Source organism: Ursus maritimus, unplaced genomic scaffold (assembly GCF_017311325.1).
Source record: "Ursus maritimus isolate PB19 unplaced genomic scaffold, ASM1731132v1 scaffold_14, whole genome shotgun sequence".
Classification (NCBI taxonomy): Eukaryota; Metazoa; Chordata; class Mammalia; order Carnivora; family Ursidae; genus Ursus; species Ursus maritimus.
Genome location: NW_024423786.1, coordinates 8,491,402 through 8,509,614, shown reverse-complemented (window position 1 = coordinate 8,509,614; position 18,213 = coordinate 8,491,402). Strand labels below are relative to the sequence as shown.

Here is an 18,213-nt window from a genome sequence, read left to right as displayed (position 1 = left end):
CCCCTGTCTTCCCCTAAGGAAAGGTAAACTGATGAATGATCAACTCTTTTAACTTCCCTGTCACACCTTCCGACTATAAAATCCTTCCATTTTGTAGTTCCCCGGAGCTCCTTTCTACTTGCTACCTGGGGTGCTGCTGGGTTCATGAATAGTTGATTAAAGCCAAATTTACTTGAATTTTGTTAACACACCCAAATTGTGTTTTTTTAAAATCATTTTGTAACACTAGTAATCTGTTAGAGATAAATACTGAAATATTCATAGATGAAATGATGAGACTTGCTTTAAAATTAGTCTACTGGATGGGGGAAAGACCGATTAAACAAGATAGAATGGCATATGTTGATTATTGTTGAAATTGACTAATGGATACATGAGGGGGTCATTATACTATTCTTTCCAGTTCTGTGAATGTTTGAAATGTTCCATTAACAAAAAAAGAAAAAATATGGTGCTTTTCAATCATAGAATTTCAACACAGTCATGACTCCCGTTTCCTTCTTTGATAACACGGATCGACTATAGGAGCACTATAATCATAAGGACATTGTGAGGAACAGTGTAAACAAAAAGTGCCTTATAAAATGCTGTTTTATTTTTACTTACTATTATTACTATGATTGCCAACACTAATTAGTTGCCTGCAATCGTTCCCTCCTCCTCTCCCTGTAATGGTTTATTCCACTCTTCCTCCGGTTATTTCCCATAGTTCCTTCCTCCTACTTCCCGCACTAACACCCCTCCCGCATCCCCAATGGTTTAGCCCGGCTTCCCCGAGGAAACCCCGAGGGGCGGAGCCAGAGTTAACCGCGAGCGGCCCCGGCTCCCTCTCCCTAGACCTTTTGGATCGCTCCACATTTGGGGGTGGGCCGGTAATCACGGGGCAGGGCGCGAGTCCCGGGCTCCGATTGGTCAGCACCGAAGTAAACATCCGGCAGGGTGGGGCGGGGCCGGAAGTGGAAAGGGAAGGCGGTGGCTGAGGCTGTTCGGGAGGTTCCGGACTCGGAGTCGGTGCCTCCAGGTGCCATGGGCAGGGCTGAGGCGCGCTGAGGGGGACGCCGGGTGCTGAAGGGGACGCGGGGCTGGGCCATGGCGGGTGCTAGGGCCGCCGCCGCCGCCTCGGCGGGGCCGTCGGCTTCTTCGGGCAACCCGCCGCCGCAGGAGCCGGGGCTCGGGGAGCTGCTGGAGGAGTTCTCCCGGACTCAGTACCGGGCCAAGGACTGCAGCGGGACGGGCGGCTCTAAGGTGAGTTCGGAGGTGTAAAGAGCACAAAGAGAGCTCCTTGGCTTGAACAGTTACAGAAGAAAGGCGGAGGTCAGGTGTGAGAGGAAGGAGAGGGAAGTTCCCAGGGTCTGGATCCGGAGAGTTAAGGGTCGGGTTCAAAAACCGAAAAAGGAAGAACTGGGGTCAGAGTGAGCCAAGGAAGGACGTCCTTTGGCTTGAGACAAGGCGTTTGGGGGTCAAGGATCAGAGCTGAGGGACCATGTTCAGACATGAGAGAGGGGGAGCTGAGGAGGGTTATTCCCGTGCATCAGGTATGGGTACAAACCCCCCCCCCCCCCCCCGCCACCAAAAGTCTAGAGGATTGCTCCAGGTCAGAGGTCAGAAAGGAACCAAGATAGGGACCGAGTGTGTTCCTTCCTTCTACAGCCTTAGTGTCACTTTAGACTAGGCCCATCCCTTTCCTTCCCCTACAGATTAGGAGAACAGCCCACACTCCCCCTATTCCTTTATCAAAAGCAAGTCTCAGTTCTTCTTTTTTCTACCCTTGGGATTCCCTTCAGTCTCCTTATTGCCAGACCTGGAAGGCATCCAGCCTGGTAGGGCCATTCCCATCCTAGGCACTGTTTGGCAATCAAATGGGAATCTTGTGGATCCTCCTATCTCTTATTCCCCATGTGCTTTTGGCAGGTTTAGCATCAGGCTTTCCAGTGGGATTCTGTTCCATTCTGGGCCACGAAACTCTGGTTTGGCTCCAGGGGTTACTTGCTGGAACATACTGCAGCTGGTATCCTGCCACTCTCTGGAGTAATCTAGGAAAGACCAGTAATGATGGGATTTCCCCACTCTCCAAACAACCAAGTGGTTTTCAGAGCTTAGCCTGAGGACCACCTGTTTCACCATTGTCTGGGATGCTTGTTAAAAATAAAGGTTCCTTGATCCCATCCAGTTCTACTGAGTCAGAATTTCTGGGGTGGGAACCTGGAATTTGCATTTTTTAATAGGCTTCTTAATGATACTCATGCATCTTATAGTTTGAGAATTCCTAGTTTAAGCCACTATGAGTTTTTTCCTCTCCATTGTTCTTTTGAGTGGCTGTGGAGGGTCAGTGGTTTGCTGAGCCCCTCTTCCATCTTACACCCCTGAAGATTAGGGTTGTCTTAAGTTATACCTGACTTTCACTGCAGCTGACCTTAAAGCCTCTCCAGGCTTCCTGATCTCTTGTAGACTTCTGAAGGTATTACACGTCTTATGCCTTTTTTCTAGTGGACCTTTCCCTGAACTGTGAACTAAACAAGAGCAATTTTAAGGGGAGTTCATCCGTTTATTTGATAAATAAATGGAGTGTGAGGAGACAGCCTTGTTTGCAGCTTTTACTCGTTATACTAACTAGAGTGTCTAGGTACTTGTCTGTGACTAGAGAGTGGGGAGTAATCTGGAGCCAGGGGAAGATAATGGATTAATGTTAAAGTGATCTAGAGCAAGAGTTCTTAATATTTTATGGATTGTGGACCGCCTTGAAAATCTAATGAAAATTGTAGCCCTTTCCTTCAAATGCTTGTTTCACTGCAACACTGAGGGGTTCAGAGACCTCCCAAAACATACCGCATATAGATTAATGAAATACACATCTAGGGCCTGTGTCCCAGCAAAGTGTCTCTTCCTGGCATTGAATAATAATCACAGAGGCACATGTCATTCCCAGTGACCTCTGCAGGTCACGAACTGCTTAATTCTTATACTCAGAATCCCAGAATCTTCTTTACGCTCAGGTCTCCTCCTCTGTGCAGGTTGAGCGCATTGAGAAGAGATGTCTGGAGCTGTTTGGCCGAGACTACTGTTACAGTGTGATCCAAAATGTGAATGGGGATATCTGTGGCCACTACCCCCAGCACATCGTGTTCCTGGAGTATGAAAGTTCTGAGAAGGAAAAAGACACGTGAGCATCATGTAACTGTCTGGGGAGGCTCTGACAGTTCATCTCCAGAGTCAGGAAGTTGGCAACTGGGCGGGGAACTGGGTGGGGTAGACTCACTTTCCCCAGGTGTGAAACCTTATCGGCCTCTTTGTTTCATTCAGGGTTTGATAAGTTAGATTGACAAAGTAGCCTGGCATAGAATGAGCGGTAGGAAGTCACAAGCCTGGACTTCTATTTCTCCCCCACCTTAGGGCTCACTGACCTAAGACAGTTTACTTCACTCCTCACCATTCTGAACCTTAGTGTCCTTTTTTTTTCTTTTTTTTTTTTTTTTAAGAGAGTGGGGGTGGGAGCTATGCTGCGTTGTTGACATTCTTGAGGGCACTTAACCATTTTGTAGGGCTTAAGAGCCTGAGGTCTGGAGTCAAACTGCTTGAGTTTACACGCTGGCTGTGTAAGTGATTTGGGCAGATTATGTAATCTCTTTGTCTCTTGGTTTTTTCATTGGTAAGTCTCTATCTCTGTTCAGGAAAATGGCTAGTGCAATCCCAGATAAGTGGGGTTGTTACAAGCCTGGCGTGTTTATTGTAAGAATTAGAAATAAGAGCTACCATTAATTGAGGGCCTACCAAGGCCTGAGTGCTTTCTTTGGGTAACAACAGGTCACATATAAGTATATATAAAGCACTCGGCACAGGATATAACCCAAAGGTAGTCACTAAATGGTGGCAGTTGTTTGACACTAATAAATCATCACAGCATGGAGGCTCCAGGAAATGCTTTATGTTGATTTCAAAGTTTGTTCCCTTGTCTCCATGCTTGCTGCTGCTTTTAAGAGAATCCAGGAGCTGTTCACAGTATCTGTGAAAGCATGGCCCTGTAGATGCGGTATTATGATGAGTGCAGCAGGCCCTCACTGCTGAAGTGTGCCCCTTAGGAACTGGCTAGAGACTCTGAATCTCTGGCTCCAAAGCCACTGAATCAAAATCACAGCCTGACAAGAAGCCCTAGTGATTCGGTTTAAGAAGCACCGCTGCAGACAAACCAGGGAGAATGGTTAATTCTGCCTGAAGTGTGTGTGTGTTTAGGAAGAGCCCGTGGTAGAGGTCCTCTTCAGCTGGAACTGGAAGGATGAGTAGCAGTCCTGACATGTCCTAAAAGACCAGTTTGTATATGGTCTTGATCATCAGGCCAAGGAGTGTGGACTTGTGGGTGTTAGTGGTTTTATTGTGCTAGTCTCCCGAGCACCGATTGAAATCACAGATTTTAGGGCCCCTGAATCAGAATTTCCAGAATCTACATTCTTAGGGAGCTCTCTAGATGAGTCTTACCGTACAGTATAGGCTGAGGACCACTGCTGTAGGCCATAGGGAGCCAGAGAAGGCTTTGAAGCAGGGGAATAACCAGGTGAGAGGAGTGTAAGGACTAAGCCTCAGGTTCCTTATCTGTAAAGTGTAGTTTCTAGTAAGTGTGCCATCTCATGAGGTTGTGGTGGGGTTCACTGAGAAAAACGAAGGTATTAGAAAAACAGATTGTATGTGGATCACAGAAATTATATCATATTCTCAGTCATATGAATTAAGAACTCCAGGGATCTCTGACCCTAAAGATTTGGGCTTTGTTATGGCTCCATTATATATGGTTTCTGTCTCTTCCTAATGTCTCCCAGAATTGGGTAGACTCAACATCTATAAGCCCTTAGCTAATGTTTCTCAACAAGATCTCTTTTTTCCTTGCCCTTCTTTCCACCCTCTTCAGTGCTTGCTGATGGTTTTACCTTGGTGACCCGATGGCATTCTGATATTAAGCTCAGCTGTAGTCGAGATGGTGCTTCAGCTAGACTATGAGCGAATCACCTGCGCTTTTAGTGACAACACAAAATCTGACTCAGTAGGTCTGGAGTGGGGCCCGAGCTTCCACATTTTCTCACAAGCTCCCAGGTGATGCCACCCCACCCTGTAGTAGAAGTACATTAAGGAACTTAGTCTTGGTTGCCCCACAGAAGTTTTTCCTGGAAGCGCTGATGCAGTAGAGCCCTTAAAGAAGGAGAAACGAATGTTTACCGAGGGCCTACCGTTTGGCAGGTATTAGGGTTTTACACACTAGCTCCCTCAAGTCCTGCAGGTGCCCAGTAAAGTAGGTGGTACTTCCATTGTACCGAAGAAAAAGTGAGAACCCAGGGAAGTAACTTGCCTTTCCTGAAGATCACAGAAGGAGTAAGCGGGGTGGGTTTAAAATCCGGGTCTTCCTCACTCTGCTCTGTGCGCCTGTCTGCCTTTTCTTTCTGTCACCATCACAGTTCTTCCACCAGCAGGGTCACACCTTCTAGGCCAGAGCCACGGTGGCATATTCATCACCCTAGAGGAGTTATTGAACTTTGTTTTTACGTTTTACTTCTTGTAAGGCCTTGAAGTAATTCTGAGCGGGCAGTGCCTTTCAGTTGAAGAGAAAGGAGTATATGCTTGTTAGGTGGGAACAGAACTTTTTGCTTCTTTACATACCTGGCTTTGGTGTTAATAGGACACTAATTAGACCGCATTACACAGGGTAGAACTGGATTCAGGAAGTGGTTTAGTTTGGTTAATTCACCTCCACAGTCTAGGCCATCATCTGGGAGTAGAAGTCTGGATAGGGATCTCTGAGCAGCCAAGGCATGTGTTTGTCAACAGGCGTCCATTGAGCTGTTGCCATGCGTCAGTCCCCAGGGATCCAGTTGGAAGCCCTACCAGATAGACGAAGTCCCTACCATTAGGTCTTTTGGGTAACACAGCCCAGTAAATAAGCAATGACTGTGTAACAAGAACCAGAATTAGGGAAGTACAGATGAGGCGCTGGGGGATAGTGGTTAATTTCTGCACCTAATTCCAGGGGTTGAGGGGTCCCCCATACCACCAGTTCTCGGACACCAGCTGGGTGTCCTGTGATTCGGCTCAATTCTGGCACTATTTACCCAGAGATAGCATCAGATTCCACAGGTTAATAGCTCAGTCCCACAAGACAAATACACAAGTCTATGTTTATTCATTCAAATCTGAGTATCATGTGCCAGACATAGCTTAGTGCTTAGCACTGTAAGAAAAAGATCCTAAGGCCAAGAGATAATAAAAATAAAAACAGGAACTACTGAGAATGGAAGCTGTATTGGTTCTTTGAGTAGGGGAACTAGCAAAATAAACCACCAGCTAGCCTAACCAGAAAAAGTATGCCTGCTTCTACATTAAGAGATTGCCCAGAGCCCCCAAGAGGGAAATACTGGCATGTTTTCCATCTTGGTTTTATGGAGTTTGCCGAATGGAAGCTCTCAGCCTGGGAGAATCAAACACAGTTTCAAGGCATTAAGAACTCAAGGGAGCTGCTGGTGTGATTAAGTGAGATCCTGTTGCAATAGATGGTGCTGACCAGGTCTGTGAAAATGGCCTGGGGCCACCAAAAGCGAGAGGAAGACTACCATGGACGGCATTGTATGTGCTCTCTGTTTCATATTCTCCTGGCATCTGGGTTGGATTAGGAGATTATTTTGTACTGAGGTGCCTTTTTATTTCATAGAGAAACTGAGTGAGGGGAAGTGGCAGAACTTGGTTTTCAGTGAGCCACGGACTTTCTAGGGCATCGCTGGGTGGCAGTGCCACCCTACAGGCACCTTAAAGAGGCACCCCAGCCTCTTCAAGTTTGCCATTCTTCCTGTCTTCAAAAAAGAAAAAAAAATTGACTACGAAAGTAGCATCTTAAATCAGATCTCACAGAAAAATACACCATGGGAAGTGTTAAGTTCTGTTCTTTTACCCCCTTGTTCTCTTTCCAAGATCATCAAACTATGGGTCCAGATTTTTATTTGAAAACCTCTTTCTAACTTCAGTTTCAGACCCCACTTGATAGTAGTTATATTTTTATTTTTATTTTTATTTATTTTTTTAAAGATTTTATTTATTTATTTGACAGAGATAGCCAGCGAGAGAGGGAACACAAGCAGGGGGAGTGGGAGAGGAAGAAGCAGGCTTATAGCGGAGGAGCCTGATGTGGGGCTCGATCCCATAACGCCAGGATCACGCCCTGAGCCGAAGGCAGGCGCTTAACCGCTGTGCCACCCAGGCGCCCCGATAGTAGTTATATTTTTAATAATTGTGGCTTGCAAATATATCTGTGAAGACTACTGAGAAATCAGCCGTATTTTTAAAAGACTTTTATTAATGCCAACAGCATCCAGATAGACTTAAAAAGTTACCACAGGTGTGTAGGAGTTGCTGAATTTACTCATTTGGAAACAATTATTTGTATGCATTTGCTGTGCAAGATCACATTGATGCCTAGGAGGATTAGGACGTAGAAGGAATTAAATGCCTTCTAGGACTTGACCTGGAACCTCTACCTTATATGGAGGGAGCATAGAGTGTTTTCCCTCCCTTCTGCTCATTTAATCTACATAGTTTCCCACTCTTTTAACTTTCCTGCCTCTCCTTTCTCGTGCAACCAAAAGCTCTGTCTGGCTGATGTGGAGCATTTTGCTCAGGATTGGTAGGTGAGTCTATAAGAAGAGACCCTGTTTTTAGGGTCTACTGATTTCATTATGGCTTTGCCTTGCTGGAGCTCATCTCTAAACCTGACTCTTTCATGATCTGGAAGCTCCCTTACCAAACCCAGTGGATTACTTACTGTATTTCTCCTTGCCACAAACAGCTGCTTTTTTTTTTTTACCTCCTTTGCTCCAGCATTTTCCGCCCTGTTTGCTGCTTGGACTGTTAAAGATAGTTGGAATGTTGATGAAATATCAGAAGCTTATCACCATGTGAAATATGAACCTTCTTCTTAGCCTGCCCCCTGAAAGATCACAAAAATGGCCCTATGATTTCCATAGGGTCCCCAGAGCACCTATTGTCTTACTCTGGGAATAAAAAAAATGTACACCCCAGACATAATCAGCATCCAGTTTGCTATGTGTATTTCTGTATTTTATGTACCAGGTCTTCAAAGTAGCTCACTTGTTTTTTCATTTTAAGGGTTCTAAAATCAGGATGATTTAAATTTTATTATGTATAATGTAGCATTTTTTTTCTTTTCCTGAAAAGCTTAACATATCCATGCTCTAGAGTTTAGGGATTAAAGCATTTACCGAATATCAAGTATGTATTCACACACACATTTGCAGACCTCACATGGGGTCTTTGTGAACACACATACACATAAACAAAATGCCCAGTTAGAAGCCAGCCTGACCTGCCTCTTGCCTGTGCCTTAGGTTTCAGAGCACTGTGCAAGTGAGCAAGTTGCAAGACCTCGTCAACCGTAGCAAGACGGCCAGGTGCAGAGGACGGTTTGTCTGTCCAGTGATCCTGTTCAAGGGCAAGGTAAGAATACACCATAGCCTCACACTCCTTGAGACCCTCTTCTGAGGTAGCTGGCTTAATGCAAAGTGTATGTTCATCTCGTTCTTGGCATTTGCCAGCCAAGTGTTGGGTGATAACTGGGTGCCTGGTGCTATGTAAAGCAGGCCAGAGAAACAGACCAATTTTTAAAAAAAATTTTTTTTTTATTTTAATTTTTTTTATTATATTATGTTAGCCCAGACCAATTTTTTATACCACCTTCCAGGGGAGTCTATGTAAGGAAGGGATAGTCACACCAGAGTATCCTACCCTGTGTTCTCTCTCTCTCTCTCTCTCTCTTTTTAAAGATTATTTAAGAGTGGGGCGCCTGAGTGGCACAGCGGTTAAGCGTCTGCCTTCGGCTCAGGGCGTGATCCCGGCGTTGTGGGATCGAGCCCCACGTCAGGCTCCTCCGCTATGAGCCTGCTTCTTCCTCTCCCACTCCCCCGCTTGTGTTCCCTCTCTCGCTGGCTGTCTCTCTCTGTCGAATAAATAAATAAAATCTTTAAAAAAAAAAAAAAGATTATTTAAGAGTGAGTGAGCACAAGCAAGGGGAGCAGCAGGCAGAGGGAGAGGCAGGCTCCCTGGGATCATGGCCTGAGAGGAAGGCGGCTGCTTAACCGACTGTGCCAGACAGGCATCCCACCCCACCTTGTGTTCTGGAGCCAGACTGCTTAGGTTCAGATCTTGGCCCTGTGACTTCCTGCCTATACAAGGCCTCGGTGTCCTCTTCTATAAAATGGGAATAATAATCATGCACACATCAAAGGTTTATGGACTAGATTAGATCAAGTAAGTTAATACGTTGTTGTTTGTTCATTCTTTCAGTCCTATAATTTACTAAGTGTTTACTGAATGTGTATTATGTTTCAGGCCTTAAGATATCAGTGTGTAGACAAAAATCCTTACCCTCATGGAGCTTATACTTTAGTGACGTTCACTAACTTGGCTCCCCAGTGTGGTCTCATTTACCTATCTTTTTATAATCCTTTGATGTAATTGGTGTTCCCATTTTGCAGATGAAACAAAGTGATCAAGTAACTTTGCCAAGTTTACCAAAAGAGCTGGGATTTGAACTGAACCTGGAGTTCCCTCAGGCTACCACACTGAAATTTAGGGTCCTCTGGTGTGGTGTAAGAGGAGCTCAGACAGCAGTGTGGAGTGACTCACCAGTGGCCTAATTAAGTGAGCAGGCCGTGGCTTGAGAGCACTGGCGGGAAAACAGAATGCTAGCTGGCAGACAGGTGGGAGGGTGTTCCTAGCAGGTGGTGCAACATGGGAAAAGGCATGGAGACAGGAACTGGAGGGGCCAGGACCTCTCCCTGACTGGAGCAGAAGGTGCATGCCAGGCCAGAGGATGGAAGGGATTGATTGCAGGAGGCCGAATGCTGACCAAGGTGCTTGCATTTGCCAGGAGAGCAGTGTGATTTTCGAGCAGGGAAACACAGGAGGAAAGTAATTTTTTCAGGAGGATTAGTCTGGGAGGAGCCTGGAGGGGGGGAGGGGAACAGATGCAGTCTCTCTCTTCAGCTGGCAGATACAGGAGCACGTGCGCTGCAGTCCCAGTGGCTTGCAGAGCCCAGTTGCGGTTACCCAGTGTGGGTGGTCCAGCGCCCGCCGGGGCAGTGAGGAGAGGAGGAGGCATGTGAGGCCTGTTTGGGCCCCTTTGTACCTTTCTTTTCATAAAATGGGAGAAGGGCAGATGTGAAAGGGGAGTTAAGAAAGGGGACTTGAATGAAGGCTTCCTTGGAGAGGTTGATTTTAGGGAAAAGCTTGTATGGAAGTTCCCGAGGTTGATGATCTTATAGCTTTTTGTTCCCCCTCCCCCTCTGGGAAGTTGTTGTGGTCCTGCAAGTTACTGGAACTCCAGTTTAAAGACCACTGCTCTATGGAGCATAGTGCTTGTCACTAGAAATTCCATAGGTAATACTCAAACCAGTGTTTGCCGAAGTGTGTTCCATAGAACAGTAGTTTAAGGATATGCTTGTGAAAAGCATTCCCTGTCCGTGAATGAGAAATTCTGCGTACCTGAGTTGGCCTGATCACCAGGCTCCACGTTCATAAAGTCCATTGGTAAGTGTACGTTGATGTAACAAAGGCTCTGAGATGTCTTGTAGCAGAGAGACCTGTGTAGCTTTGTCAGGTCTGCTGTGTCTCACTCCTTTGACTGTACATCCTAAGTAAGAAACTTTCCTGAACGTGTTTGAGAAGTGCCTCACTGAACAGCTGAATAAGTAGGGTTGCTAAATGGCAGATTGTTTGCACTTACAGACTAGGCAGGCCTGTGACAAAAGAGCCCGAAGCCACCTGATGTCAGAGAAAGACCAGTGAGTTAGAAGGATTATTCTGAGGAGTCCTTTACATTGGTAAATGTTGATGAGGGCTTTGCCATTAACCTGCTTTCTTCTCCTTTTACACGTCTTGTCCAGGCAGCATGATACCATTTCATACCCTTTGGCTTCCCCTGACACAGTCGGTGTTCACTCACTTTTTACCTCCCTACATGTGCTTCATTCTAATTGTGTCTTTGAATGTCTGTCATTTCCTCTCTGCCGTAGTCCCTTTGAGACAGGGGCCTTGTCTGACTGTTGTTCTCCCAGTACCTAGCAAAGTATCCACTCGGCTTAGAAGTGGAAGCTCAGCTCCTGCTTTTGGATAAAGCAGTAGGGGCCCTGTACTAGTGTCTGGGGTGACAGAGATGAATAAGGTGGTCCTTGTCCTCGTGGAGCTCAGTGAGTGGCAGACAAGTGAACAGGCGACAGAGAGGGAGATTAGGAGAGGTAGGAGAACATGTGTTGTGAAATGGGGATCTCATCCTCAGCTGTGTGGCACCAGCGGGCACTTGGTAACTAGTGCAGTGACGGCGGTGTTTATTACCAATACTTCAGAGGCAGTACCTCTGCTAGGTTGGGGAAGGCAGGTGTGTTAGGAAGTGCTTCCTTCAAAACTCAGGGCAGTGTGGCTAGTGCAACTGAGGAACTAAATGTTTGATGTTATTGCAGTTAATTTATAGCCGAAACAACGTGGAATTTTTTTGTTAAATACAACTGTATTTGGGGTCAGGACTACTTTTCCCTTTAAATGCTAAAAGTAGGGGCGCCTGGGTGGCACAGCGGTTAAGTGTCTGCCTTCGGCTCGGGGCGTGATCCCGGCGTTCTGGGATCGAGCCCCACATCAGGCTCCTCCGCTATGAGCCTGCTTCTTCCTCTCCCACTCCCCCTGCTTGTGTTCCCTCTCTCGCTGGCTGTCTCTACCTCTGTCGAATAAATAAATAAAATCTTTAAAAAAAATAAATAAATAAATAAATAAATGCTAAAAGTAAAGAGGCACCTGGATGGCTCAGTCAGTACACCATGCGATTCTTGACTTCAGGGTCATGAGTTCGAGCCCCAGGTTGGGCATAGATATTACTTAATTAAAAAAAATTTTTTTCTAATTAGTAAAAAAAAAAAACTAAAAACTAAAAGGAAAGGATTCTAGTTGAGATGTGCTGAAAGTATAAAATACAGATCGAATTTTAAAGATTTAGTACAGAAAATGTAAAATATTAATGATTTTTAAAGTGAGTATATGTTGGCATAATATTCGGGATATCATTGAGTTAAATAAAATATCAAAATTTTTTTTAAAAACTCAGTTCAGGGGCGCCTGGGTGGCTCAGTCATTAAGCGTCTGCCTTCGGCTCAGGGCGTGATCCCAGCGTTCTGGGATCGAGCCCCACATCAGGCTCCTCCGCTGGGAGCCTGCTTCTTCCTCTCCCACTCCCCCTGCTTGTCTCTCTCTCACTGGCTGTCTCTCTCTGTCAAATGAATAAATAAAATCTTTAAAAAAAAACCAAAAAAACCTCAGTTAAAGCATGTAAGGGTAAGATGTTCTCCTTGCCATTTTTCTCCCCCAACACTTGTATCCGACTTTTAGACAATTACAATTGGGACAAGTCATCTTTCTCTTTGTTTGCTCCCTTAAGAGATGGGGAGTAATGGTCTGCCACTTCATCTGTGTGTCAAAGGTGGTTACCAGATAAGCAAATCCTGCAGAGCGCTAGTCCTCATGCAGAATTAGAGGCTGCTTACAATGAGGTAAATAGCATCCACAGCGCATCCCGCTTCTTCAGTCAGAAGCTAAGCCTAGAGTGCGGAAGTGATGGAGTTTATGGTGCTAAGGTGCTAAGTGGTGGGGTTATGAGGCTGAGGAGCAGGGGTCGGGAGACAGAGTCTGCTGTACAGTACAGCCTGCACCAGGTACCCCCTGAGGACCTTCCTTCAGAGGAGGTTAGTGCCTCGCGTGGGGAGTTAGCCAACTTGCCCGCTCTTTTCACTCTGATGAGCCCTCTGGGCCCACGTCTCGCTGCCTGACTTATCCAAAGAGGCAAGGACGGATCTAAGGGATATGAGAGAACTGGGACAGGAGGTATCTGAACCTAGGAGAGAGTTCAAGAAACAATTTCAAAACTCAAGAGCCAAAGACAGTGTATGTCTCTGCTCTGAAAAGATAACAACAACAACAACCAAAAAATGCAAAGAAGGGTGACATTTGGTGTTAGCAACTTAGGTGATGGGGAAGGGTGGGCACGATAACACACTCCAGTCGAACTCAAACAAGCTTTCCCAGGCGGCTGCTGAAGATGATGGAGGGCAGTCCTGGTGCTCAATGGCAGAGGCTGTCTCCTGGGCTGCCGGGCATCCATCATGGTCAACTGGGTGCAGCTCCGCTTGAAGTCATGTGCTGTGAGGGCATCAACATTTCTGGAAATTTCTACAGAAACAAGTTGAAGTAGCTGGCCTTTTTCTGCAAATGGATGCACAGCAAGCCATCCTGTGGCCCCTACCACTTCTGAGTGCCCAGACGCATCTTTTGGCAGACGGTGCGAGGCCTGCTGCCCCCTCAAGACCCAGCAGGGCCAGGCTGCCCTGGACCGCCTCAAGGGATCCTGCCACCCTATGACAAGAAAAAGCAGGTGGTAGTTCTTGCTGTTCTCAAGGTTGTGCGTGAAGCTTACACGCTTACCTGGGGTTCCTGGCTCATGAGGTTGGCTGGAAGTACGGGACGGTAGCAGCCACCCTGGAGGACAAGAGGAAGGAGAAGGCCGAGATCCATTTACTCGAAGAAAAAGCTGCTCATGAGGCTACAGAAACAGGCTGAAAGAACCTGGAGAAGAAAATTGATAAATACACAGAAGTCGTCTAAGACCCACAGACCCCTTATCTGGGCCCAGTAAAATTGACTATTTATTTCTGGGATGGGGGACCTCAAAACAAGCCGAATGCCCCCTATGGTCTTGCTGTCAGGAATCAGACCTCCCCACTTAACATGAGAGTTTCTCTGGTACTAACCCTGGGGATTGACACTTCCTGCTACAGTTTTCCACTTCCCTGCTCCCACCTTAGAGCAGCTCTTAGCAGCGGCTAGAGGTGGGTCCATGGTAGAACTTGGGAGAGTCCAGGAACCTCTAAAATATAAGTTAACTGTGGTGTATATGTTTTTTTCTGGAGATAGTTGATCATTTTCATTAGATTTTCAAAATGCTTTTGGACCCAGAAAAAAATTAAGCAGCCCCCACCAGGGTGCATCGTGCTCAGGCCAGCAGGAATCCCAGCCCATGTCCTTCATCACAAACTGCCGGGACAGCCTTCCCATGAATCTCTTCTTGTCCCCAGCCCTGAAAAAACACCACACCCTGCCTTCGGTTGTATCTAGGTTGCTTTTCTATTACCTGCCCCCACCCCCAGGCTGTCACTACCTCAAGAGAGCTGGAAGGTGAGCTGGTGATGCCCACCCACACCCCTTTCCTGTAGCTACAAAACCTTGTCTCTCCCATTATCTAACAGGTAGAGAAGAAAAAGAAGCCCTCAGGCAGTATTTTGCAGTCTTTCAGGGACCTGCTTTACATTGTCAGTCTGTATGACCCATTCAGAAATGAACTTCACCCCTCTCTGTCATGTAGCTGCCCTTCTCTCTAATATAAACTCCCAGCCACCTCACTGCCACCTCTATCCTTTAGTTAAACTCTGGATCAGTTGGCTTACTCATTACCACCTATCTCCTCCCATGCCCCCAACCCTACTGGATCTCATCACAGTTTAATAAAAGATACAGCCTTAAAATTAGATTTTGAAGTTCAGTCCAGTTGCCTTGTTTCTAGGATTCTAGCTTTCAAGGTGATCTTTAAGTAATGAGGAAAAGAATAAAAAAAAAAAAAAGCAGTTACAGCTACTACATTTCCTTGATCAAGAGGAGAGAGATGTAATTTCAACAACAAAAACCCAAACGTTTCTCCCTTAATTGACCCACCAGCTTCAGAGGTTGCTCACCCCTGTGCTAAACAGTTCCAGATGATGATAAGCACACAGGCTTTGGAGGTAGGTGGGTCTACACGAAACCCCAGCTTACACCTCCCGGTCTGGCCTTACACATCACTTCACCTTCCTGCGCCTTCTGTGAAGCAGCAACGATGCATGCCACCTGCCACCTGCCACATCTACCTCATGGGCTCACTGTGCCACACCCAGCACATGTACGTGGACAGTAACATCGAATCCTACACACATACGCGTGTGTCAGCCCGTAAATCTGTCCGTCACTCTTAGTAGCACTCTGGCGCCTCTTGTTTGGGAGAGATGCTCCCTTGACAGGATGTAGATTAAAAATTCTAGGCACACTTCAGAGTGACTGCTGTGGCCTGGATGCTGGGAAAACTTGGGGGAGCGTTCCTGGACCCAGAAGCTGGGCCTGGAAGAATCTGCAGAGTCTTAGGTGTTCCTTCAACTGTGCACACTTGAGAAAACCAACTTGACCGTTGGCCAGAGGGTACAAACCTGAGGCTCTAATGTACAGCAGAGTGATTATAGTTATTAATATTGTATTATATGCTTGAAAGTTGCAAAGAGATGATCCTAAATGTTGTCACCACATAAAAGAAACGGTAATTGTGTGACATGATAGAGCTGTTAGCTTATGCGATGGTGGTTTTACAGTCTGTAAGTGTATCAAATCAGCATGTTGTAAACCTTAAACTTATACAATATTGTATGTCAATTATATCCCAATAAAGCTGGGAAAAAACAAGAACAAAAAACCCCCAGAAAAGCATCTGAAAATGCTGTTTTTCTCCCAGCACATTTGCAGGTCGGCTACCCTGGCTGGATGGGGGGAGCTGTATGGACGCACTGGCTACAACTATATTTTCTCAGGTAAGTATCGAACTACCTCCTCTAAGAACAAGAGCCCAGATGTGGAGAATAGCCACCCACACCACAGTGGCATAGGTAGAGAGTAGGAGCGATCTGGGGGGAGACCAGGGGCCTTCCCTTCATTACTCAACGAGATGCTGGGATAAAGAAGACTGCCAGGCGTAGGGGACATCTGAGGGCTGTCCTTGGGGGTGGTGTCAGAATGGGGTGGGAGGAGCCTGGTCAGGAAGCCCCTGGGTGGAGCCCTGCGCAACAGCCTTGGTGCTGACAGGTTTCTCTGGCAGGGGGTGCAGATGATGCCTGGGCAGATTCAGAGGACATCACCGAGGAGGACTGCGCTCTTCGGTCAGTGCCAGATTGTTACGGATCTGGGCTTGTATTGGGGATGGGTATCTGACCAGTGGTGGGCATTTTCAGACCGATGGTGTATGTTCATCACTGGTCCAGGTGAGTGCTTTGGCTCCTTTCCTTCCACTGCTAAGTCCAAGCCCCTGAAATAGGGTTGTTGAGGTCCATCCCATAGCTTCTGACCAGAGCTGATTTTATCAGCTGTCTGAGCAGTCTGTCTCCCTCCTAGGCAATATCTCAGCCCCAGGGTCCTCAGGTCTGAGACAGGGCTCAGACATCTGTGTGTGTGTGTTCAAGCCCCATGGTTTCCAGGGTGTGACCAGGGTGCTGACAGCCAGCCTGCCAGGTGTCACACAGCATACCTGGTACCAAGGCCCAGGGCAAGGGCTACAGTCCTCATGTGGGAGACCTAGAGACTAGACATTACACGGTTCATCATGTTGTCAATAGAGCTTGATACAAAGTATTTTAGGTCCCCTTAAAGGGGGGAAATGGGCTGGTTCACACTCTTCTACCTCCTTTCCAAATGTTTTTAGAAAATGACACCGTAGGTTATTTTGGAAAAGCTCTTTTGCATGGTCTGTACCCATGGAAAGTCTTTAGTGTCAGGCATCTCTGGAATGCACACAAGTACCCTAGTAAGATCAGTTGCCCAAAGTCACGGTTTGGTGCATGAAAAGGCATCTCACTATGCCCAGTTCTGCCTGTTAGTTCCAAGAGCAGCCACCCTGGCTTGTGGTCAAGAATGTTTGGCTCTTCCCTTGAGATCAGACGACCTCTGCCTCAGCCAGGCCGTCTTCCATAGCATACACTGTTCTTGGCGAGGAGGCTGCTGTGGACAGCAAAGCAGTGGGCATTAAAAAATTAATGGTAACCGGGGATGTACTGTATGGTGACTAACATAATATAATAAAAAATCATTAAAAAAAAATTAATGGTAACTATGTACTCATTCTACTTTTGCCTTTATCTGTATGACTGATCAAAAGACAGCCTGGGGGATTAGGAAAAATTTTATCTCCTTGCTTCTTAGACCTGCTAAGTAGAGGGAATTCACTTGCTAGTATTTCACAATCAGTTGATAACAACAGCTCTAAAAAGCCCATCTCCCAACAAGCATTTCACTCTTTACATTATGAGCAAATCATATGGCTAACAATGGTCATAAATGGGGAAGAAGGGGGGGTGGAGGGAGATAAACTCTAATGGAAGCTCAAAGACTCTATCAGTCACCAGTTTGCTGCTTTTTAGAACTCAGAGATTATCTTGAGTCTTCTGGCTTAATGTCAAGCAGTGCCAAAATGCCCTTTCCCAGTTCCTGGCTGCAAATTGCTCCCTTTGAAATATGTCCCAGAGAGCAGGGTAATCTAGAAAGTCACCTTCCCTGAAGCCAGTTGTTCTGTCTCAGCCCTCTTCCGTCTTGCGGAGAAGGCAAACAGAAGTTCTTGCCAGTGACATCTATACTTCCTTGAACGCGCTCCCTACCCCGCAGACTTCTCTGAATGAATGTGCAGTACAACTTCTCCCTCCGGCTCTTTGTTTCAGAAGTTCCGACACACATCTTTTTGATAAGGTCAGAGGCTATGACATCAAGCTGCTTCGGTACCTGTCGGTCAAATACATCTGTGACCTGATGGTAGAGAACAAGAAGGTGAAGTTTGGCATGAAGTAAGTACAGACCACCTGCTGCGAAATAGGCAGAGGTGGTATGTTCACCGCTTTTCAGGTTGGTGACGGTCTGTAGCAGTTACCGAGGGCTCACCACATGCCAGGCCTCGTGCTGAGGGCTTTCTGTACATCTTCTGGCTGTATCTTCAAACATTCTTGCAAAGGCAGATTCTACTATGCCCCTCTTGCAAGTGAGAAACTAAAGCACAGAGAGGTGAAGTAACTTGCTCAAGGTCGTGCAAATAGTAACTGAGGGGCCATGAGTCTCTAACCTGTGCTCTGCTGCCTCCTTCTCTTAGATGTTCTTGAAGGTTTGTCCCATGGCTCCAAGTTCTGCACCATCTCTGGTAGATTAGAGTCTCTTTCTAAATGGAACAACAACAAAAAATCAGTGTATATACCCAATTTTTACTTCACACGTGGACCAAATCTTGATATTTGATAAGGCAAAATTTGAAAATAATGGAAGCGGGGTTGAGGTGATGAGATTATAGAAGTTACTCCCCCT

At 46.4% G+C, this 18,213-nt stretch overlaps 1 protein-coding gene and 1 pseudogene across 7 annotated transcripts in view; both read left to right on the top strand.

Annotated features, from left to right (window-relative positions):
* Window positions 1-18,213, top strand: part of MTMR14 (myotubularin related protein 14) — a 46,899-nt gene that overhangs the window by 622 nt on the left and 28,064 nt on the right. For 2 of the 7 annotated variants that reach the window (XM_040628513.1, XM_040628512.1), the window contains exons 1-6: window positions 959-1,245; window positions 3,012-3,160; window positions 8,373-8,481; window positions 15,614-15,689; window positions 15,974-16,034; window positions 17,583-17,705. In XM_040628513.1, coding sequence (XP_040484447.1) covers window positions 1,090-1,245; window positions 3,012-3,160; window positions 8,373-8,481; window positions 15,614-15,689; window positions 15,974-16,034; window positions 17,583-17,705 — 674 coding nt within the window. In that variant the 5' untranslated portion in view covers window positions 959-1,089. Of the gene's footprint in view, window positions 1-958; window positions 1,246-3,011; window positions 3,161-8,372; window positions 8,482-15,613; window positions 15,690-15,973; window positions 16,035-17,582; window positions 17,706-18,213 lie in introns of those variants that run through there. The other 5 variants (XM_040628510.1, XM_040628511.1, XM_008697988.2 and 2 more) reach the window with 5 other exon arrangements.
* LOC103669577 lies at window positions 12,257-14,681 on the top strand (annotated as a pseudogene).